Source organism: Oryctolagus cuniculus, chromosome 13, assembly GCF_964237555.1.
Source record: "Oryctolagus cuniculus chromosome 13, mOryCun1.1, whole genome shotgun sequence".
NCBI lineage: Eukaryota > Metazoa > Chordata > Mammalia > Lagomorpha > Leporidae > Oryctolagus > Oryctolagus cuniculus.
Genome location: NC_091444.1, coordinates 49,741,760 through 49,765,829, shown reverse-complemented (window position 1 = coordinate 49,765,829; position 24,070 = coordinate 49,741,760). Strand labels below are relative to the sequence as shown.

At 53.9% G+C, this 24,070-nt stretch overlaps 1 protein-coding gene across 2 annotated transcripts in view; it reads right to left on the bottom strand.

The window, feature by feature from the left end:
• GALNT2 (polypeptide N-acetylgalactosaminyltransferase 2) overlaps positions 1-22,213 on the bottom strand; it is a 195,039-nt gene extending 172,826 nt beyond the window's left edge. Inside the window, exon 1 of one of the 2 annotated variants that reach the window (XM_002717390.5) lies at positions 21,976-22,213. In XM_002717390.5, coding sequence (XP_002717436.2) covers positions 21,976-22,101 — 126 coding nt within the window. In that variant the 5' untranslated portion in view covers positions 22,102-22,213. Of the gene's footprint in view, positions 1-7,711; positions 7,887-21,975 lie in introns of those variants that run through there. The other variant, XM_051820693.2, reaches the window with a different exon arrangement.
• Positions 22,214-24,070: the final 1,857 nt, after the last annotated feature.

The following is a 24,070-nucleotide window of genomic DNA, read 5'->3' as shown; positions in this document are numbered from 1 at the left end:
ACAACTACTCATGGCTAACAACATCGCTCAGTAACCAAATGGGCATTTCATTACACGCCCATCAACACTTAACTCTGGCTACGAAAGCCAGCACCGAAGCCCCCGAGGGAGAGACCAGACTCGAGATCAGTGACACTGGAGGGCTCCGCGATCTTCACCAGTGATGGCAGAAGACGGAAGCACTCACCACTGCCCTCCTCACCACCTGCTCCTGAACCTGACCGTGAGAACCCCTGCCCCCTCTCACAACACAAGCTTGGGGCCCGAGGTCGGATGTGCCGAAGGAGCCTGGTCTGGGACGGGTCCATGGCATCTGCGGCTGCAGAATCTGCCCGGGTCCTGCTGACTGGGAACCACTGGCCCACGGGGTGGGCTGGCGGGAGGTAGCAGAGAGGAGAAAGTTGCAAGGAACGCTGGGACGCGGGGGATGGAAGACGAAGGCAGGAAGGAGTCCGAGGCTACTGCAGTCCTTGAAATTGAATTTTAATGCAGTTAATTCGAGTGCAATCAACAGGCAAATTCCTTCACCCTGCATATATTTCATCTGTGAAACTCGATAATTAGTACTGGTCATCAGATGAGGCAGCTCTTGCATACGGAAACTGAGCGTGCTCCAGCAGGCCAAGCCTTCCCTCCGCGGCGGGGGCAGGGGGGTGCAGATGCTGGCCCAGTGCCTGCTGTCTGAAAGAAAGGAAGGCAGGCGGCAGTTCCCAGGCCGGCCCTTCATCTCCACGGCCACGGGCACCCCCGCTACTGCAGTGCCCAGGGCAGAGGGGCAGGTTAGGTGCCCACCAGGCCAACACCGCAGTGAAGCCTTTGAACAGCTCCCTCTCTTAGAGGAGGTGACTGAGGCAGTGAGAGGTGCCCGTCCAAGGACACACCGGTACGTGGCAAGGCTGAGCCTTGAACCAGGTGACCAAGGCCTCGGAAGCTCGACACCGCCTGTGCCACCTCCGTACAGGACACTCGTAGCGGCCTGCAGAGGTACAGCCACGGGGCAGAGGCGCCACTGGGTGGAAGGTGCTGTGGCCCAGACACATTTTATGAATAACAAGTTATTAACTGCTCTGAGAGGCAGCCCAGGAGAGGCTGCCTGCCAACGCAAGCCTCACCTCTGCCAAAATTACGTCCTGGGCGGAGGTGAAACTGAGGAGGAGGAACAGAGTGAAAAGGTACATAAATCCCCTGGACTCAAAGAAACCTGCTCATTACACTGCTGCTCTCCTTCTCAGCCAGTAAGAAACACTCCCCAACACACACACAATATAAACTAAAGAAGGCGCCCGTCTCCACCGAGCCAGTTAGTACTGGTGCAGGAAGCCCCCACAAGGCCTCCCTCTCACCTGCTCCCCTCTGTCCCCTGTCTCCCTCCACTCACCCTGCCCCCTCCACTCCACCTCCCTGGTCAAATAAGCAGCAGGTGCAGGGCTAGAATTGTGGTTTTGTTGCTTTTGTTTTGTTTTGTTTTTAGATTGATTTGAAAGGCAGAAGGACAGAGAGAGAGAGAGCTTCTATCAACTACTTTACTCCACAAAAAGCTGCAATGACCAGGGCTGATTCTGGCTGACTCCACGCAGGGACACTTGGCCCCTTCCATACCATGGGAGGCGGCAGATAGCCTGGGTGTCTGTATCCTTGTTACCCACGCAGGAGACCTGGATTGAGTTCCTGACTACCATCACAAGCCTTTCAGGAGTAAACCTGTAGACAAGGAAGTTCTCTCTGCTTCTGCAAAGCAAATTAATTGAAACACACACACACACAGAGCCAGTCAGAGGGAGCTCCAAAAGATCCAGACTAGACTGAATAAAAGGCCTTCAGCTGTCTAACCCAACATCTAGCTGTGTAGACCAAGCAGGTGGACTACCCTGGGGATTCTCCAGCCGAGGTGACTGGCTAAAGATTACTTTCTACAATGATGAACTGGTTTAAGAAGGGTTAATAGTGGAAGCCTCTTTTCCAAAGAGAGCTGGAAGGGACTAGACCGCTTAACAATTTATAATTCTGTTTCTCATTATCTCTCTCCTATACTGCATCCCTGCACAGTCTTGCTCCACTCCTCAAACAAGCAAAAGCAGCAGCTCCATCTACTAAGCAGTGAGGAGTTAGCAGCTTAGCTTACAAACACAGCTGGGGCCTGGCGGCTGCAATGGCAATACAACATTTCTGCATGACAAGGCGGATGTGCTTGTCTCCCAATTCCATGTCCACACTGCACCTGGGGACAAAGCCAGATTCTCACCCAGACACGCTGCAGACTCCCCGCCTGGACCAGCAGCAAGGACCACTGCTACATCCGGGGCTGTTACCCATCAGACACTCAGCATGCAGATCCCAGCATAAGAAGGGCAGAATGACGTCGTAACCTATAGGGAGGTCCTCCAGCAGACGGCCCAGAGGGAGGAGCGAGAGCAGAGGCAGAGTCCCTGGACAACAGGCCCTCCAGCACACAGCTCGCTCAGCTGTTCTCACCATGGGCCCACCAGTCGCGCCCAGAACCTTACCCACCAATGCCTGGGTGCTGAGCCTGATCCAGGGAGTACAGTGACAGACCAATGTCCTAAAGGCTCACCAAGCCAACCGTCTCTCTGATTGCTCTTCCTATTAGTTGTCCTTCTTTGGTTACCCAAGAATGTTAAGTTCATTTTGGCCCTGGGAATTTTGCACAGGATTGTCTGCATGCCTGGAAAGACAACTACCACACGTTCAAGGCTGGATCCTTCTAGTCACCACTTCTCCCCATGGACGTTTCCTGATGATGACCTGATCCCTCGTGAAGCCCCACGTAGCGTGATCTGACATTGGCTTGGTCACTGAACTCCCCATACCGCCCCCAGACTATACACCCCAGGCCCACATTTGCCTGGCTCCCCTCCGACTCCCTTTCTGAGGGAGGAAGGCAGGCAGGCAGGGGGCTAGTTGTGCCGGCCCTCCCAATGCTCCCACTGCTGGGATACAGGTAAGCCAATAAAGGAGGACAGAGAGGAGCAGACGTTTGTGGCACAGCAGGTTAAGCACTGCTTGGGATGCCCACGTCCCGTATCTGAGTGGCAATTCCAGACCCGGCTTTTCTGCTTTCAATCTGCCTTTCTGCTAATGAGTCCTGGGAGGCAGAAGATGATGGCTCAAATTCTTGAGCCCCTGCCACCCATGCAGGAGAACTGGATGGTATTCCTGGCTCCCGGCTTCAGCCTGGCCCAGTCCTGGCTGTTGTGGCCATTTGGGGAGTGAACCAGTAGATGGAAAATCCTCTCTCCCTCTCTCTCTTGCTCTGCCTTTGAAGTAAATGGAAATACACATTTAACAACAAAAACACTCAGAGGCACCGGGCAGGTTGGGACAGTCCTGGGTGCCCACAGCAGCACATAGTGAGGGGGAGCGTTCCTGAGGTACAGCCCCCACCTCACAGGCATGCACCCCACTATCTGAGTGCTAGTCAAGAAAGCTCAGGCCTATCCACAGGCCTAGTCCTTCTCCTCTGTGGCCAACACCAGCCCCTTCAGCTCACACGCAGCTCAGAGGCGGGGAACAGCAGGGCCGCCTCCAGGCCCCTCCCAGGGGAAGGGGCCAAGAGAGGCCCACAGGAATGTGCAACCTGTCCACACAATGCAGTACCCAAATACGCCACATGAAGGGTGGTGCCCCCGCCCTGAGTCCCTGAAGCGACTACCTGCAGAATGCCGCCCCCCTCTGTCTACACTCTCCGGGCGCCATCGAGCAGAAGAGATGGCTACCTGAAGGAAAGGCCAAAGCCTGAAAACGCAGGTTCTAAATCCTGAACTCTCTGAACTCAATGCAAGCACCAGAGGGCTGCAGGCAACCTTTAATGGTCATCTCTCAGTCCTGCTCCCTAGTCTACCAGCCTGGCCCCCTGCCCCTGGCTCCCTCATCCCAGCCCCCCACTCCCTCATCCCAGCTCCCAGATCCCTCATCCCCGCCCCCTGCTCCCTCATCCCAGCCCCCTGCCCCATCATCCCACCAACCCAAGCAGCACATCAATGCGCACCTTCCAGACCATCAGCTGTGGCAAAGACTAAGTTTCGAGGCTCCCTTTTCTGACAGCTACTATACCCCCTTCCTGGAATAAACAAATAAAACAGAAACTACAAAGGTGCCTGGGCCATCCAGCTCAGGACTGTGGGGGGGAGGGGAGTGTGGTGAGAGAGAGCCTACTGGGGAGCAAGGGGATGCCACCCTGGGGGACCCCTCGGGGTGAGCCAGCTCCCGAGGCCTCGGGAGATGAGCAGCCTGAATCCCTAATGCCTGTGCACCTAGAAAGGCAAAGCAGGACTTGCAACCAGACACCCATGAAATCGCCACCCCATCAGCTCACTCGATCATGTCCACGAATCCATCAGGCAGGCCTGCTTAGTTCTCCAGTGCCCCTGGGAACTTGCACTGCACTCTGGCCAATTAGAGCACCTTAGCAATGCAAGCCAAACACGACACTTCTGGCTTTCCTCAATGGCCACTGGTCCACTTCAAAACAAGGCAAGGGGGACCCTCCTAGATCCAAGGCAGCTCCAGAAGCTCCACAGGAGGGAGAAGGACCAAAGGAGTGGGCATCCTCCCTCATGGGCGCCTCTGCGCCAGACTGACACCTGGCCCAACAGTTCACACCCGGCATCACCATGGACCTGTGTTTTTGTCCTAGATCAGAGTCACCTGGCCAGCACCAGCCCAGAGGCTCTCTGGGGAAGGGGCAAGCCCTCGCTGAACTCCCTGGCATCATCTCCAGCAGCTCAGGAAAAAGCAGCCAATGCCTCACACCTACTCAGTAGCAACAGCGGGATTCGAGCCCGGGTCTACGGGGCCAGCCAGGCTCCTAACTCCTGGACCAAGCATCCTCACAGCAGCAGGCAGCAGCAAAGATCCAGGCGTCTGCATGGGAACGCTCCTCCCTAAAGTCACCCCAAGTGCACCTGTTAACCTGCAATGTAGCCGTAAGCTGTCTTAATCAGAGGCATCAGAGAGACCACACGGACTCTCCTGCTAATTGACAGAACGAGTACTCAGCCCTAACAGAAGCTCTGCTGCACTGCCACAATTATTAATTTGTCTACCACTTGTCACTCACCTACAGTTTCAAAAGCATGCCAGGAATGGAACTAATGAAACTAAAGAACATTTACTAATTAAAACCTTGTGGAAAAGTTTTCAAATAACATGGTATATTCAGATAATAACAGCTCAAGATATTGAAAAAACCAGTTGCCAATTAGAGTTTTAAAAATTAATTATACAGCCGCGCAGTTAAAAACCACATCTCGGTATAAGTTTTCATAAGCAAGTTACGAGAGCTTATGGGGCGAAACTGGGAAATAACCTTTTGGCAGCCAAATCTGGAGGGGGAAGGGCTCTGGCCTGTAGCTCCTTGCCTCAGCTTCGCCCCCGCCCTGGACTAAGAGTCTGCTGGTGCTCACGCCAGCTGGCTGGGGGGCTCTGAGCAGCTCCGTCAGCCTCTCTGGGCTCAGTGCATTATCTGAGAAGGAACAAAGACCTCCAGGGGCCTCTCACCCTCACACTCCTTCCAAGTCAACCTAGCTGTGTGGGACTGGAAGTCCCAGGTACTGGGTATGGATGCTGCAGGTGCTGACTTCACGCACAGCACAGCAGGGGAGGCGGCTCTGGTCAGGGGCACTGGCTCCGGGCTCGTGATGGCCCGCCACGCGTGAGATGCGCCCTGGCCATGTTGGCACCTCCCACAGCACAGGCTCCACTCTGAGCGCTGGGCGCACGCTAGACACAGGTAAGTGAAGAAACTGAGACACGCACGGAAGGGTTCCGTGACTCATCTACAGTCACAGACCTACCCAGAGAAGTCAGAATCCACACTTAGGCTCTGGTGCCAGGGCCTGGGGCCCCTGTGCTGCCCTACAGCCAGCTGGATCACCAGGAGCTTCCGTGCACAAGGCTAGGGCTAGAAACAGGCAACACTGCTTCCAAACCCCCATGCCCGTGCAGGTTTCTGGAGTTGCCCTGGCAACCCTCAGCCACTAGAACCTTCCCACTGGCATCAGTTCCTCCCAGGGGGCCTGGAACCACTGCCTGGAAATCACCCTGCATCAGGCACAGGGCTGGGCGTCTGACCTGATCCTTAGGTCCTCGCAGCTCACGTTTCTGCAGACAGCACAGATCCCACACACAGCAGCCCTACACTGAGGCCGCCTCCTCTCCACAGCAGCCCAGAATAGCGAGTTACGGCGCTGGGGAGACATTTGCTTCCGAACAACTATGGCACATTTGGTAATGATGCCCAGCACTTCCCAAGGCTGGGGCAAAAAAAACAGACTTATTACAGGCAAATGACAACACACACGCTGCCACTGCCAATTAGGAAGGAAATTCTTTAAAATAAAACCCATGTCCTGGGTACAAAATCTACTGGAATAATGACACATATCGAGGCAGATTTATCCCCAAGGATGCGGATGGGGTAAGGGGGCGGAGAGGTTTAATCTGTATTTCTTTTCTTTCAAAAAATAAAAACATCCAACTCACAGCTTCCTAGGCAAATGCTTGGGGACCCACATTATTTCTGTGTGGTCTCCTAAGTTACCCAAGTGCCAATGGAGAGCCCTCTGCACACGGATGCCCTCTGTGAGCCCACACCTGTCTACATAAGCTCGTTTACGAGGCCGTGATGGCCACAGCTATGACCCTCTCATGATGCTGGGCCTCGGGCCTGGAGCTCAGACCACCCAAGAACCCAGACCAAACTCCGCTCCCAGCTCCGGCTCCTCGCTCGTGCACGTCAGCAGTTTCAGTAAGGATTACGTGGACGATTACCAGCCCAGGTAATCAGTACCTTCCAGGCCTGGAGCTGCAGCTCTGCAGCAACGGCAACAGGAGGGAAACCTGCTATTTGTAGTTTCCGACGTCCCAGGGGCTACAGCTCTGAGAGCAGGCCAGCCAGAGCAGACTTTCTCCAAATCCGTCCTGTAGGTAGTGGAGGGACATCAAAATTCCAGCCCCAGCTCTGCTACTGCGTGACCTGGAGCAAGCTAATAACCTTGGGGTCCACCAGAAGTTGTCTGGGTGAATGCAGAAAGAAAATTCATTCCTGACATTCTTCTACGCATGCTGAAAAGCAAGATAAATGAGCAATGGCTCTAAAGCATTTGAGGCATCCCAGCGACAAGGCTGATATAAATTTGAAGTTACCAGGAATTACACCTTACAGAAAATATGCAGTCTCATATATTTGCCAACATCTCTGGCTTACAAATGCGGTGTAGAACATGAGGCTTTAGCAGTCATGTCTTGTTGGAGCAATAAAAAGGGAGCGTCCCAAATCATCCACAGCTTCTAACATAGCTTTTATTTATTTATTTATTAAGATTGGTATTACCTTTACTTAATGGAAAACAGTAACAAGAGTCATCATACTTTAATTTTTTTGGCTTAAGTAATAAAACTGTAGTGAGAATTCCTGGGGTACTGGTTCTTTCCTCCCAGCCTTGAAGAGGTGACCAGCACTGCAGGAAATCATGGAGAAATCGCATCGTGCAATGTCCCTGGGCAACCGGAGGAGGGGTCATCTCCCCAAGGAGGGTTCTTCTCCCAAGAGGGCTTAGGCAGTCGGTGCAGAGGGACCACCACGTGTTCCTGGGGCCCACGGCTGTGCTGGGCCCTGGGGGCTCCTGAAGAACTGCAGGAGACACTGATCCACCTGCTGTGTAGGGCAGGGGTTCCCAGGCTCATTTCCTACCTGAGAGGAGGTTGTGGCTTCCTCGGGAGAAACACTGGTCCTGAGGGCTCAGCACGAGGCTGTCCCAAGGAGACAGATCCGAGGCTGTGATGCGGCCAAGTCTCGTCATTTCTGGGCTGTGTAGGTCCTGAGGAGCTGAAGCAGGGAGCCTCATTTTTTTTTTCTAAGTTGTATTCTATTTGTGTGACAGTCAAGAGGGAAGGAGGGGATATACTAAGTGGAGACACTAGGAGGTCTTCGAAAGACACAACTTATCATCATATTTAAACTAGAAATTGAAGGCCACCGAAGCAATCTACAGGTTGGAGTTTCTCAAAAGTTAAGTATCCATCCCGATCACCAACCTAGGCCAAAAACTCTTTGGGTATCATTTTTATTCAATTGGAAGATTCTGGAGAAAGCCACTGTGGATGAGCTACAGCTCCCACTGGTCAATTTCTTGCTCTGACTCCATAATGCCTCACTGTTATGAAAGTCGTATTATTATAGAGTCCCTGGCTGGGCTGGGATTGGTCCGTTTCTCGCTCTGACTTCATAAGGCACCACTATGTGAGGTGAGCCCCCAAAAAGTATCTATAGCCACTGCGGGGCCTGGATTTTCGTCCGCCTTACCCAGAGAGAACTCTTTTGTGATCTGTGTAACTAGGACCCATCTAACCAGCCTTTGCGCTCATTGGTGTTGCTTGTGCGTTTTCTTGGTTGTTGGTTTCTGGGTCTGTTTGGTTTTTGCTTTTTCCCCGTTTTGTTCAGTTTGTTGTTTTCCTCCTCGTTGTTGTTTTGCCCATTTGGCCTTTTTTTTGCAGTTTTCTTTATTTTTGCTTCCCCCACTCTAGTCAGCTAGCATGCTCAGAAGTATCAGCTTTCGAGGATTTAGTGGCTTTTCCTCTTTGTTGTTTTCTGCTTTATTGAGATAGTCTTGTGGCTTCGCCTCTAGAGTAGTGAGAGTAGCTGGTGCTGTGTCTTAGTCAGCTGGGCAGTCAGGCCCCGTGGTCCCTTTGTGTTGTAGGCAGTGCAGTGAGGGTCAGTGATTAGCTAGCATGTGTCGAGCGAGTTAGGGAGTCGAGAGAGCGTAGTTAGGTGACCGGCAGCATGAAAGGCCCCTGGGAAGTCCATCCTCCTCTGGACGGGTATGACTTCCTATATGTGCTCGGCTGGGGCGGCTTCAGCCTGGTGAAGCTGGCCCGGCACCTGGCGTCGGAAGAGTTCGTGGCAGTGAAGATCCTCCTGCTAGACGCCTCTCCCAGCAGCCCGCTGTCCGCGCAGGGGGAGGCAGCCATCCTGAGGAGCCTGCGGCACAACAACATCGTGCGGCTGCTGGAGGAGTGGCACACGAGGACGCACCTGTTCCTGGTCACGGAGCTGGCGGCCAGGGGCTTGCTCCAGCGCTACGTGTGGGTGCAGGGCGGCCTGGCCAAGGACGAGGCCAGGGCCCTGTTCGGCCAGGCACTGGCCGCCGTGAGCTACTGCCATGGCCAGCGCGTGGCGCACTGGGACCTCAAGCTGGGCAACCTGCTGCTGGACGAGCACAAGAACATCAAGCTGGCGGACTTCGGGCTGAGCCTGCGGCTGGAGCAGGGCACGCTGGTGAGGGGCTTCTGCGGGACCCCCGAGTACTGCGCACCAGAGGTTTTCCTCAGGGAGGACTACAACGCTTTTAAGGCCGACGTGTGGAGTCTGGGGGTGGTGCTGTTTGCCATGCTGGAGGCCTGCTCCCAGCGCAGCCCCCGAGCCAGCCTCGTGCGTGTGCATTATGTGTGTCTGTGTGTGTGCCTGTGTGTATCGCTCATGTCTGTGCCTGTGTGCGTGTGTGAGTGTGCATCATGTGTATCTGTGTGTGTGTCTGTGGGTGTCGCTCATCATGTTTGTGACTGTGCGTGCCTGCATCACGTGTGTGTCCATGTGTGCGAATGTGTACCATTCATTATGTCTGTGCACTAACATAGCTTTTAATAAGTGCCATGGATGAGTGAAAACATTGGCAAGAAAAGACAAACTTAAAGACACACCTGACAACAGAGGAGTGTGTTCCAGGCCGTAACACATGCACAGTGAACTCTGGTGGGCGATGGGGTCTCTGGGATACTGAGCAGCTCGCTGAGGTGTAAGTGATCTCAACTCATACTCCACCACCAAAAAGCTCAGCCGAATGAGCAATTCTCGAAGACCTTGGGTGATTCTTACAGCAGGAAGGGCAACCGAAAGTTCCCTGGGTATACGGGCGGTTAAGTCTGCCTCTTGCACAACCTCTGAAGCATCCATGGAGAAGACGCATCATTGGGCTGCTGTTGTGGCCGCTGTTGTGGCATAGCAGGTAAGGGCATCCCATATGGGTGCTGGTTCAAGTCCCAGCTGCTCCACTTCTCATCTGGCTCCCTGCTAATGGCCCGGGAAAAGCAGCAGAGGATGGCCCAAGTATATGGGCCCCTGACACCCATGTGGAAGACGCAGAAGAAGCTCCTAGCTTTGGCCTAGCCCAGTCCTGGCCGTTGCAGCCACTTGGAGAGTGAACCAGCAGATGGAAGATCTCTCTCTCTCTCTCTCTCTCTCTCTCTGTAAATCTTTCAAATAAGTAAATAAATCTTTAAACAGAAAATGATTCATTATTGAATATTCCTAAACTACACAACAGCTGAGCCTGATGGGCCTCTGTACTGCCATTAAGTTGCTTTTTAAAAAAGCAGGAGTTTTTAGAGGGTTCATTATGTTAGCCTGTACACATCTATCAACTTTGTTTTTCAGAGGAAACTTTCAGAAGTAGATACAGGCCGGCGCCACAACTCAATAGGCTATTCCTCTGCCTAGCAGTGCCAGCACACCGGGTTCTAGTCCCGGTCGGGGCACCGGATTCTGTCCCGGCTGCCCCTCTTCCAGGCCAGCTCTCTGCTGTGGCCAGGGAGTGCAGTGGAGGATGGCCCAAGTGCTTGGGCCCTGCAGCCCATGGGAGACCAGGAGAAGCACCTGGCTCCTGGCTTCAGATCAGTGTGGTGTGCCGGCCACAGCGCGCCAGCCACAGTGGCCATTGGAGGGTGAACCAATGGCAAAGGAAGATTTCTCTCTCTGTCTCTCACTGTCCATTCTGCCTTTCAAAAAAAAAAAAAAAAAAAAGTAGATACAAATAAAAAAGCATAATGAAGTGCCATGAACCCATCAGTCAACTGGTAATTTCTGCCAGCTATAACAACATTGTATCTGGAAGTACTTTAGTTTGTATCTTCATGAGATATGGGGTGTTCTGGAGATATATTTATGAACATCTCCAAAATACCCCATATCGCGTTTTTTTTTTTTTTTTCCAACCTTTTAAAAACGTAACCCTGATGCCACCATCACTGCTAATAAAATAGTAATGCCTTACTTCATCTGCTATCCGGATCTTGTTCAACTTACCTTAAAAAAAAAAAAAAAAAAAAAAAAAAAAGTCTGCCAAAACATGCTGGCTTGGTCAGTGATTCCAAGCTCCCTATGCAGTGTCTGCTCGTCCATAGACCCCAGTACACAACATGTTAACGTGTGCAGGAAACGCTCAGAAATGACCCCAGTGGGTTCATGCTCATCAGCTGCTCACGGCGCAAAAAGACCACGCAGAAGTAGTACTTTTGAGTACACAGATTCTGGGAATAGAGATGGAACAGAAGCAAACATACACATTCAAGCAACAGCTACTGGCTTCCTTTCTCAGAGACAGGAGGCCTGGGGAGTTCTCAGAAAGGTGAAATGATCTGACATATGAGAAAAACAAAAGAGACCATCACTGGCCAGATCTAAACTGCCCCTCCTGTCTCTGTAACCTGCACCCCACAACCCCGCCCACGGTCAACGACATCTGAAGACTGCAGGTTTGGCAAGATCCTGATGCCTTCTGACCAGCTCACGCTCAGGCATCTACACCTACAGGATGCGTGTCAACGGCTTAGAAGACCCCAGAAACAGTAAAGCACTCCTGACCCCTAGAAACCAAATCGTTGTGAGACAGGAATAGATGGGGAGTTGGAGAGTTCAGCAAAATTCCCAGGACAGCCTAAAGCTGGCTGGCTCCACAGAATTGCCAAGCTGTCTCAAGAGTCCAGAGCCAATGGCTCTGTGTGTTTCTGTGGATGTGTTGTTGTTTTTCGTAGGAAATGCTGTATCACCAACGCACCTGGGGGCACCCATCAACGTCTCTGAGCCAAAAGGTGACTCAGAATGGTTAGACTCTGAAAAAGTAGCAGCAGCACCTGACCCGGTGTATTTCACTTATATTTCCTTCCTATCCATGTACAAGAGTGATATATGGGGAAATCGATGTCTAATTAAGTCAGAAAGAGCTTTTTCAGTAAGCAGAAAATAAAAACGTTAGCTGATAAGTAACTGTCATGCCACAGTTCAATGGACAGTGTTTTTTCCTCCCCAGTGGTACAGAAAATAATGCTGTGTTTTATAAACAATGGTAGCTCCCAGTTGATGAAAAAGGTATGGCACAGACAAGGGGAACCAGTGATGGTCAAAAGCGAGAGGGCAAGGCGGGCAAGGCGCGTTTGCTGGTGGCAGAGGACAGATGGGGCAGGGCAGGGGTGGGAGCTTTGAAGCTCACAGAGCAAAACTCAGGATCTAGGTTAATGGGGAAGCCTTGATGGGGACAATGAGACTGCAAAGCAGCCCATCAGCTGGCCATCCAGGCCATATAATCCCCCAACATGAGAGACGGCTACACTTAGCCAAATCCTAATAACAGAGTGCTTAATTTATGGGCATCTCCAAAATACAGGCCTTTAATTTGCAACAGCTCCTCAAGCTACCACAGGGTGATTTAGTTGAGGAAGGAAGACCCTTCATTTGAAGTATGTCAACTTTCTACAGCAGCACCTCTCAGGCAAAAAAAATAAAAATAAAAAAATTTAAAAAGGCTCCCTCCCAGGGCCAGCCTCAGATGAAAGATGTAGAAACCTGCATGGCCACCCCTGAATGGAAAGCCTCTAAAATGACCCGTCCTTTGTGGCCATGTCCCAGTTGCTTCATCCAGGTGCCCAACCCCATAAAATATCCAATGACCCCCTCATAAACACACCAGTGGCTTCTACAGAGTGCAGCAGGACACTCTCACTTTGAGAACCAGGAAGAGCTACAATTTCCCACCACCCCGCTTCTCCCAGAGGCTGTGAGCAACGGAGTCACCTCTCCACAACGTCCACGGATCCCAGAGCCTCAGCACGATCCACACTGCTGAGAACACCATCTCTAGAGCCCACGTACCGGGCAGGCCTCTGCCCTCTGGTTTACGGCAAATGCGAATCAGTGAATCCCAGTCACCCAAAGCAGCTCCCAGAGATCACATCACAGTGGAAATTCTCGCTGGAGCTGGCGCTCAGGGACCCTGGAGGATTACTGATTAAACAGCAGTGTGCGTGGAAGGCGCCCTGCAGGCATGCCACGCCATGGCTGTAACTGTGTGCCTAAGGACGGACGGCTCGCCCAGTCACACCTGGCGCTTCACGTAAGTCCGCTCGGGAATCAAGACCTGAGACTGCTCCACGGGCACAGTCTACGAAGCGAACAGCACGCCCAGGCTGTGGAGATGGAGAGGGGATGGGAGTGGGCTTCGCATTTTAGCCAGGATGCAAGCACACATCACCCAGGGGACCCCGTGGTACAAGAATGAATGACCACGATGTCCTCACGATGGGTGAGAAGCCTCCATTAGCAAACCTAAAGAGGAGGGACAACCTTCATGGAGGGAAACTGGCTCATTTACCTAACAAATGAGATCAGGGAGTATAGAGGTCATCCAAAAAATAAGTAAATAAAAGCTGACACAGCTGAGACCTGAGGGCTGCCCCTGAGCATAGTGAGACACAAAGGCCTACCTCCCTCCAATCCTGGTTCAAGCCTGCTCAAATCCCACCTCTCCAGCGAGCCCAGGTGACCACCAACTTAATATTGCAACCTATCTCTCTGCTCCCATTGCTAATCCCTGTACTCTGTTCTGCTGTATCCACAGCACTATGCACCTTTGCCCACACTATGAAGTTTATCATGTTCATCATTATCTAGCTCCCCCCGCACCCAGCTCACACCAGAATGAAAGATGCCTGAGTACAGGGAGGCTGTGTCGGCTGCGATCACTGCCATCTTCCCAAATATCCAAGCAATGCCAGGCATGCAGTAGGTGCTCAAGAAATACTCACTGAAAGAATAAATGAAAGGTGGGCCCGGTATTGTAGCATAGCAGGTAAAGCCATCACCTGCAATGCCAGCATCCCATATAGGTGCCAGTTCAAGTCCCAGCTGCTCCACCTCCAATCTAGCCCCCAAGCAGTAGTATATGGACCACATAATTGGGCCCCTGCACCCACATGGGAGACCCAGATGAAGCTTGCGGCTCCTGGCTTTGGCCTGGCCCAGCCTTGGCCATTTGTGGCCATTTGGGGAATGAACCAGCAGATGAAGATCTCTGTTTCTTTCTTTCTTTTTTTTTTTTTTTTTTTTTTTTTTAATTTGAAAGACAGAGTTACAGAGAAAGGTAGAGAAAGAGAGCAGTCTTCCATCCACTGGTTCACTCCCCAGACGGCTGCCACGGCCAGAGCTGCACTGATCAGGAGCCAGGAGCTTCTTCCGGGCCTCCCACGTGGATGCAAGGGCCCAAGGGCTTGGGCCATCTTGTACTGCTTTCCCAGGCCATAGCAGAGAGCTGGATTGGAAGAGGAGCAGCCGGGACTAGAAACGACGCCCACAGGGGATGCCAGCACTTCAGGCCAGGGCATTAACCTGCTGTGCCACAGCACTGGCCCCTCTCCCTGTTTGTCTCTCCCTCTCTCTGTGCAACTCTGCCTTTCAAGTAAATTAATTTTTAAAAATGAATGAGGGCCCAACACTGTGGCATAGCAGGTAGAGCCGCCACCTGCAGTGCCGGCATCCCATATGGGTGTTGGCTCAAGTCCTGGCTGTTCCACTTCCGATCCAGCTCTCTGCCAGTCTGGGAAAGCAGTAGAAGATGGCCCAGAAACTATCTTTAGGACAAGCAGACACTTAAGGGTTAAGAACATAAATTTCACAGAGCAAAAGGTGAAAATGAAGAAAAGAGCAAAACAGAGCCACACTGCGGCCAAAGCACTCCTGTGCGAGCATCCACGCTGAGACACCCTCCAGGAACACACTGATGCTCTCAGGTGGGACAAGGGCACTGCCAGAGCAAGGCAGGCCGTGGGCAGCCCGGAAGCCAGAGCGAGCACCACCCCACACCACCAGTGGGCAGAAGCACGGCTCAGGGCTGGGGCCCAACTGCCACAGTCTCCAGTAGCCCAGGGGGATACCTCTCCCATCAGACAACCCTGGATCCGCCACCTGCCGGTCCTGGGGCTTTGAGAAAGTCACGTGACCTTTCTGTGCCTCACTTCCTTCCTCAGGCACATGGGAGAAAGAAAAGGGCTGTTAGGAAGAGAAGATTCATGAATACCTGGGATGTAGGTGCAATGTGCTTGGCACGTGGCAGATGCTGGAAAAGCATTTATCAGATTTAGAAGCTGAAACTCACATTGGTCCTCTTCACACGGGGCACCCAGACAGGCAACTCTGTTCTGAGAGGACCTAACCCGAAAGGCCCAGGGACAAGAACTGAGAGCAAAGGCAGCAGTGGCTCCGGCAGGGACTGCTCAGCACGGGTGATGCCGCCGCCCGCCGGGACATTTGGTAAGGCCTGCAGACCGGTTTGGCAGTAAAAACTGGGGAGCAGAGGAGGGTGTACCACTGGTACCCAGGAGGCAGAGGCTGGGGAAGATGCTAATGTCTTATAGTGCAGAGGGCAGCACCCCACGATGAGAACCACCCAGCCCCAAACGGCTACACAGTGCCAGGGTTGAGAAACCCCGATTAGACCCAGCACTGCCCCCACAAAGTACTGCTGTCCCTGCCGAAATGCATGGCATGATGTGGGCTCTGGGAATGTCAGAACTTTACCCCTAGCCTGCCTGGCCATTCTGCCTCTTCAAGAGACAGGGACAGGAACTGCAGACCCTGGCAGAATCTGGTGGCCAGCAGGAGGGCACTAGGAGAGACTGCCCTGCACTCTGTGGGGCGCTCCCAGGAGGCAAGAGTGGGTGCAGAGTTTACCAGGGAGGCAGCCCGGCAGAGGCAGGCTGAGCCCAGAGTGGGCAGCCCACGTGCTGTGCTGGCCTCCACACCGCCACTGCTCACAGCCTGCCGCAGCGGACAGGGGATTTGAGATGTAAGCCCGTGAGTGACGCTCTAAGTGACCGTTCTTGGTTTTTTCCAAATCCAGCCCTGATGAATCACTGCGGTCTACATTTCAGGATGCCAAGAAACCCCATCTGTGTGAGATGACACAGGCTTCCCGGGCCCACACTACTGGACGGGACTAGGTATAAACTACTAGCTGCTTCTCTCTGTGCTGCCGGAGGCAGGGGCCAGGCAGGAGCACAGAGCTGCCCACCTAGGGCAGGAACCCCAGGACAGGATAGGAAGCAGGGTCTCCACAGGGATAGGCCGGGCAGGAGCACAGAGCTGCCCACCTAGGGCAGGAACCCCAGGACAGGATGGGGGGCGGGGTCTCCACAGGGATAACTGATTAGTATCTTAAGCCTGATTTCTATTTTTTAAATTCCTTAGAAATAGAGGCAAACAGTCTACAAAGGAAAAAGGTAGGGGAGGCTTCCTCGACTGAACAGGTAAACTGAAGATGCACAGGCCTAGCACCTGCACACCTGGAGCTCATTTTAAGCTCAAGCACAGGGCCAAGAATCTGTACACTAAAGAGAAGAAGATCAAGTTCCACTCTGAGGGCATGAGTCTGCCAGTGAGCTCACAGCAACACAGCCAACATCATTCTGCAGGGGGCACCGTTTCTGGACAGGGCCAGCCCTTGCTGGCATGCATTCAGGAGGGTTTTCCTTAAGAAACCTCGTCCATAAGGGAGTCCAAAAGGCCAGGACTCTTGAGGTGATGGAAGTGAAACAAGGTTTCCCAGTGGCAACACAGAATCAGAGACTTGAAGGGGAAGGTGCCCTTCAGGTCATGGATATGAGACCAAACCCCTTTCATCTGAGTAGCACATTTGTGGGAGGGATATACAACTCTAGGAGCACACAGGCAGGCGACAGAGCAGGTCAGATAGGCTGGTGCAGCCGCAGGAGTTAACCCTCTAGTTGCTGGGCATGGGAAAGGGATGGCAAGGAAAGACCAGAGCAGCTGCAGGCTAAGCGGCACTCAGGGTTCCCAAGCCAGCAGCACACTGAGCCACCAGCACAGAAGACCCTCACCAGGAAGTCCACATGGCATGGCTGCACGGGGCGCTTCCATCCGGATTCCACCCGCACGTCCACCTCAGCAGCATGCGTGTAGAGTTGCCGGAACAGGCCTCACCAGGAAAAAAGCACAAGAACCCAAAGGCCAGGGAGGGGGCAGGGCTTGGCCAGGTCTTCCCAGCTTCTCCTGGCCCCCCAGGAGACTTCCCGGTTTCCCCAGGAACACCTTGCCCAATCCCCAGGACCTCAGCCAGAACCTCACGGTCTACTCCTGCTGGTACCTGTGCCTGCCCCAGGCGGTCTCACCACTGCCCCCCGCCCCACTCCTCCAAGCTCACTGCCTCTGCATCTGTCAGAAGTTGGAGCAGGAGCCTTGCCCACTTTGACACTGAAATTGGCACCCTCCCAAACTGATTTCCCTCGTCTCGAAAACCTGCGAAACATGAGCAGCCGTAATGAGAAAGTGTGTGTTTCCTTCAACTCCCTCAAACTATTTTTTCTTATCCTCTCTTCATCTGATCCAAACAGCAGTTACGGTAGAGAGATTGTACAGAGAGCCTGTGGCCTCTATAAAACCTTTATGAGCTTCCAGAGTGTTCCCCATCCCCCCAACCGCAAAGCGTGAGGGGTCCTGAGCAGGCTGACCCCACCCCACGCCGGCTACGGCAGCTTCTTTTTCGTGTGTGCTGGAGGATCTAGGGAAGAGCTTGTTATTTTTGTGCTATTTATCAGTCACAATCTGTTTCCAGTATGCCTGAGCACCCTCAGGCAGCCACAACATGACTTCAGAATACAGAAATTTCACTTTCTTTAAAGAGGAAAGTTTGTAATACGGTGTCATTTGTCACATTCTCTGGCTCCTCCCCTGTTGTTCTCCGTAATTCAGTTTCAAACTCTCATTTCAAATGGACTTTCTTTAAACTCCAAACTGATCATAACAGGTGGCAGGTGTAATCTGCAGCCCTCCCCCCACCTTGCATCCAGACATACACATCTGCTGACAGCCACTGAAGTGAGTGGTGGTCTCACGCTCAGCCATGGACCATGCACGCTTCCTGTAATTATAGCCACCTCCTCTCCTGACAGGAGCAGGGCTGCAGAGGGACAGCGGCCAGCCCACAGCCTGCCTCCTGAGCACAGGAGTCCCTGATCAGGGACAGGACCACCCGTGACATTCCAACTACTGACATAACCACCAGTGCAAGCTGTGCCCCAAGCCTGCTCCCTTGCTGGGCTGTCCACTGGTGACAACTCCCCTCTGACACCACTTCCAGGTACAAAAGAGCTGGCAAGGGCTTCTGGGTGACTCCAGACAGCAGGTCGTTAATGGCCTTCAACGTTCATAGCACAAGCCCCAAACAAACCAATCAGGTCAAACTCAGAGCTAAGGGTGAAAGATCAAAGAAGAAAGACATCGACAACCTTCAGGAAATCAAGAGATCACTTAAGATTCTGAGCTCACTCCATTTTCTTCCATTTTGTTTTGTTAAGACTGTTATTCAGTACCTAAACAATAGCACTTAATTCTCAAAAAGGGCCACACGATCTTTCCCACTGTAAAGAAGACGAAACCAAGGGTCAGGTTCAGTACATCAGTACTGGTCACAGAGCGGAAAGAGGTGGAAAGCCAGGTGTCACCCAGTGCCAGAATGTCAATCCATCCCATTTCCCTTCATCTGGATGCCTGCTGCCCAGCTCCAAAACATCACTGGGTCCCTCCCTGTGGTCAACCAAATTAAGAACCAAGAAGCTGGCTTCGCATTTGAAGCCCTCTACTCTTTGGTCCCAGATCCCTTCCCTGACTTTACCTGTTGAGTGGCATGCTCCAGCCAAGTGAGGTGCCTCACCGTTCCAAGAGCCCCACCCCACCCCCACCACCTCCTGCTTCAAGATCCTGGGACACCCACTCCCCTCACCCCAAGCAAGCAAGGACTGCAGCACCTGTACCAGCTCTTCCAGGAATGGCGCTGCTACCCTGGGAAAGAATGGGTCTGCGTGGACTTCCCCTGGCACCAAGAATGCCAGGGGAGCACGGGCAAGGGGTCAGGGGCTCAACACAGTCTTTCAGCAGAGGTCACTCTTCACGCCCTGGCATCTCCATCCTATACAGCCACACTTCAGGCACAGGCAGACTCACTGCAACAGAAAGGACTTCTCTTCTTTGGCTCCACCCACCGCCAACAGATCAGGACCAAGGAGACTTGACGAGATTAAAATTGTAAAGCATTTAGATGCTCAAAGGAAAAGCAGCCTTGAAGTGCAAATCATCAATTTAGGGAGAAAGAGCAAAATAGGCAAGGGGGAGGGAGGTACCAAAATGTAAATGAAATGCAACCTTAAACAACATTATGCATAAATTGTTTTAACACACACATCCTAAGCGGTTCGGCAGTGTCCGGGGTTGGTTTTCAGCACCCGTTCCTGCTTAGTTTATTGAATCTGCAATCCGAGGTGAGCTGGCTGTCTGGGTTTTGCCAAATGGAGAATAACAGCTCTGCGATGAGTTATTTAACAGGCAGGGCACACAGTGACGAGCTCGGCCAGGCTGCTGAAGCAGCAGAAATCCCAGTCAAGCTCCCCTCCGACAGTCCCCGCAGCCCAGTACCCCGTGAAAACCGTCAGGACGCAGAGAGATGGGCTGAACAGGCAATGAGATCCCTGCCTTGAACAGCGTGAAACAAGAGAAGAAATGGAAGTCCGCTCTTCTCTATAAACCCAAAGCAAGTACTCAGGTTCTGCCTTCACAGATGTTCTCTACTACCCTTTGGAACACCCATTCTTCACAAGCTAAACAAGCCCCATCTCTGCCTTTATCACAAGGATGAGGGAATGGGGAGACTTCCAGTACCGAAGAAGCAATTCAGCAGGAAGGACGAGGCATTCGGGCCATCAGGGTGCGAGCCGCTGCCTCCAGAAGCCATCCCAACCTCCACTCTGTCCGTCAGGGCGCACCGTGTGGAGTTAATGAGGTTTCTGCAATTTCAAAAGCTATTGCTTTTACACACCTGTTCCTGAACCAACAAATCACTAAACCATTCTAAGGGCCAGGATTAAGTTTTCCAGTTCGTTGACAGAGACGAGAGTCCCAAATCACCAATCCGGGTGTAACTGTTCATTTCCCCTACTTTTCCACTTGCCCTTCAGTGGGCCACAAAGGAGTTCTCCGACTGTCATTTTTCTAACTACCTATCACACTTCAGGGGTGTCTGAAGACTTCACCAAGGCAGACCACTCAAAGCCCCCAGCAGCCCAAGCCCACCAGGATGAGAGAAGCTGGCCTCCGGGCAGCGGGCACCACACAGGTGCTTCCTAATCACCTGTATGAATGAAAGTGGCAAAGCCAAGAATGTGAAACGCCAGGGATGCTTTATTTCTTTGCTTCTCTCTGCATGCAAGGCAGAAAGCTTTGCCAAGTCTCACAGGCACAACAGGCTCCGTGAGTGGCCAAGGCACACTTTACCGGGAAGCAAAGTTCTTCAAAATCATTCCACCGCAAGGCCGCGATGGTTTTCAAGGACAGAACTAGTCCCATCATCGGCGGCGAGCGTTCCACCACTGCAGGCTGTTCCGGGCTCTCAGGTACACACACACCGTTTAACAAGCGGGCTACAAGTACAGGGTCGGCACGGGTGCAGGTGAGGCCACTTCAGCACATGGGAAATCTGTTTCCATTTCTGTCTCTCTAGGGAAAGCAAATCCATGAACTGACCAACACCCAAGTGAGACACCAGCCTCCTCCTAAGGCCATTAGCTGGGAGTGAATGAATGAACGAATGAACAAGGCAATGAAACCTCAACGTGGGCAGTAGGAGTCTGATTTCAGGGCTAAAGTCTGTCCACCTACCGTTGGGGCCATTTGTCCTGTTCCAGGGAGTTATTCCCTTGTTCCAACCGAACCCGCGGTCCACCTCCGTTAAACTCAGGATTTCCTGGGCTTGTGGGGTTGAGGGTTACAGGGCTCCGGAAAAGATACCGCCGCTTTCCAAGCCGATCGGCCAGAGAAACACTGCAAACCGGCCAGTGCACGAGTCCGGCTCCGGCTCTCGCCAGAGGCGCACAGCGGCAAGACGGCGCCGTCTCGGCTTCTCTGGGCGCTCAATTTCCTCCTGAACACCGGTGGCCGTCCGGCGTGGTCGGCTCGGGACGGGGTTCCAGGGTGGTGGTGGGGGAGGGCGGCTAGCGCAGTCCCCACCGCCTACTCCCCTGGCCCTCGGAGCCTGTCCACAATACCCCCCACTCAAAAAAAAAAAAAGTGGATCCGCAGTAATCGGGGGGGTCGCAGCCGGGAAAAGCAAGAGCAGGAGGCCACGTCCGGCCCGCGTGGAGGGGTCAGGGCCGAGTAAGCCAGCGCAACTAGGGGGAAAAGTCCACGGGTGGCCGCAACCGGCCTGGCTCAGCGCAGGGGCACAGCGGCCCCTGCCTTCCACCAGCCCAGGGGTTTGATTTGGCGCGGGGAGTGCCTGCGCCCCCGCACCTAGACATAAACGGCAGAGAAACGCGGCACACGCACACGGAGTGACCAGGAGCGAGGGGGCGAGCATGTGCAGCCGCTGCTATCGCTAGGCTGAAAAGAAACTTGGACTCTTCTCTCCTCCTATGCATGACACGTTAGAAAGGCGGCCGCCTCTCCCTTCTCTCCTCCCCACCCCTTTGTGTCTCCCAACACCCCCACCCCTAAACTTCCTACTAGAGGGCATGGGGCTCCCGAAGGCAGGACAGGACTCAGATGATGTAGGGTAGATGGAGGGAGACGCCCACCGGGCGGGTGAGCCCAGAGAGGGCGAGCGGGTCCCTCTAGCCAGAGCCCCGGGCGCGCAGAGGCGCCGGCTGTGCCCCGGCTCCGGGCACTGGGCTGGAGGCCCGGGACGGGGGCGGGTGGCCCAGGCGGAGGTCGCGGCAGAGGATCGCAGGAGCAGCGGGGGAGCCTGGGGTGGCCCGCAGCGAGGCAGGGGGCGCGTTGGCGCCAGGAGGGACGCGCGCGGGGACCCGGGTGGGCACCGGGGCCAGAGCGCAGCAGGGCGCGCCACTCACCTTCCTGCCGGCGCCGCCGCCTGCGCCCCCGGCCAGCGCCGAGCCGCCCCCGGAGTACATGTAGTAGGCGATGCCCAGCACCCACAGGAAGGCGAAACAGAGCAGCATCCGCGAGCGCCGCCGCATTCTCCCAACTCGGCCGCCGGCCGCGGCCGCCGCTGCTCGCTAGTGCTGGCTGGGCCGGCCGCGGGCGCTGTGGGGGCCGGGGGAGGAGCGGAGGAAGGGGAAGGGCGTGGCGGCGGCTCCTCCTCCGGCGCGGCAGCTGCTCGGCGGCGGCGGCGGCGCGCACTCGGCGCCCGAGCTCCGCCCCGGGCCGGCAGCGCCGCGCGGCGCCCGAGCAGGAAGCGCCGGCCTCGAAGGCGGCGAGGGGGGTCAGAGAGCAAAGGGCGACCAATCGGCGGCGGCGGCGGGGGCCCGGGTGCGGGCCGGAGGAGGGGACTGCCGCGTCTCCATGGCTGCAGCACGCCGGGATCCGCCGGGAGGGCCTCCGCCGGGAGCGCCGGGCGCCGCCCCGCCCCGCTGCGTGCCCGCGCCGCTGCCCCCCGTGAGTGACAGGTGGCTGTCCCCAGACGGGGCGGGGAGGGGGGAGCGCACACGTGCACACGGGCGTGGACGCTGTCGGTCACCGCAGCGCTGCCGGCGTCCGCGCCGCCTGTGCCAGACCCTGAGCGGACGCGCTGTTATCCGCAGACAGACCTGAGTTTTAGACAGACCCTCGCTCCTAGACGCGATTCTGCCGCTTGCTGCAGTTCTGTTACTAATCTTGCAGCAAAACGCCCCTGATCCCCAGGTGGCAGAGTATTTATTTAGGCAGAGGTGGGGCCTTGAGGTGAAAACTGAGAAGGTAATTTTCAAAGGACCCTTTCTCTGGGGATGAACAGAGCTCTTAGTGGCGAGGTGGTGGTGGCTTTACGTAAGCATGAAATCAAGCAGGAGGAAAGCAATATCCATTTTTTAAATCTTTCCTTTTTCATTGGTGGCTTTCGTAAAAGAAGAACGAAGTCAGCACACCAAGCGTGGTGCAGGATGTAAGAAAACAGATCTGTCTTGCAATACAATCTGTGTAACCTTGGCCATGCCCTTGCCACAGGCAAAGTTTCCAGTGCCCCTAAGTGCTTGATTAAAAAAAAAAAAAAAAAAAAAAAAAAGTCCAGGGAGTCAAAAGGGAATCCACCCAGATCCCCTGCAAAGCAAAAACACAAACAGCTTCCCGCGTTCCTGGGGTTAAGACTGTCATAAAAACCGAACTTCAAATGACTTAAGTAGAAGAAAGAAAAGACATCAACTCCAACAGAGTCCCAGGGGAGAGAAAAAGCTTCCCTTTTGGGGAAAAGTCAGGTCATCAGAAAAAAGGCGATGCCCTTCAGAGACCTGGCAGTGAAGGGAAAGAAGGAAGTCAGCGGGAAAATTAAAGATGCAGAAATACAGACAGCCAGCCCCACCCGGAGTCACCGCCAGTGGTTATTAGAAACTGCAGTCAGGAGTGGGCGTTTGGCATAACTGTGAAGTCCCAGCAGCCCACATCAGAGTGTCATTCCCAGCTCCTGAGCTCCTAGTTCCCGTTTCCTGCTAATGTGCACCCTGCCAGGCAGCAGGGATGGCCCAAGTACTTGGGTCCTTGCCACCCACAGGGGCACCCAGGTCGAGGTCTGTGCTCCTGGCTTTGGCCTGGCCCAGTCCCACCATGGAGGCCACTCGGGGAGTGAATCGGCAGTTGGAAGCGCGCTCTCCCTCTCTCTCTCACACGCGCATACACACACACAAACACACACTGCCTTTCAAATAAAATGAAAATAAACATTTTTAATTAAAAACAAAGAACGCTTCGGTACACAGATAGAAGAGAATATTCTTTTTTGTTGTTGTTTAAAAAGATGTATTTATTGTTTGAAAGAGTTAAACAGAGAGAAGGTGAGACAGAGAGAAAGGTCTTCCATGCCCTGGTTCATTCCCCAGTTGGCTGCAATGGTGGGAGCTGTGCTGATCGGAAGCCAGGAACTTCTGCCAGGTCCCCCACATGGTGTAGCCCAAGGACTTGGACCATCTTCCACTGCTTGCCCAGGCCATAGCAGAGAGATGGGCTGGAAGTGGAGCA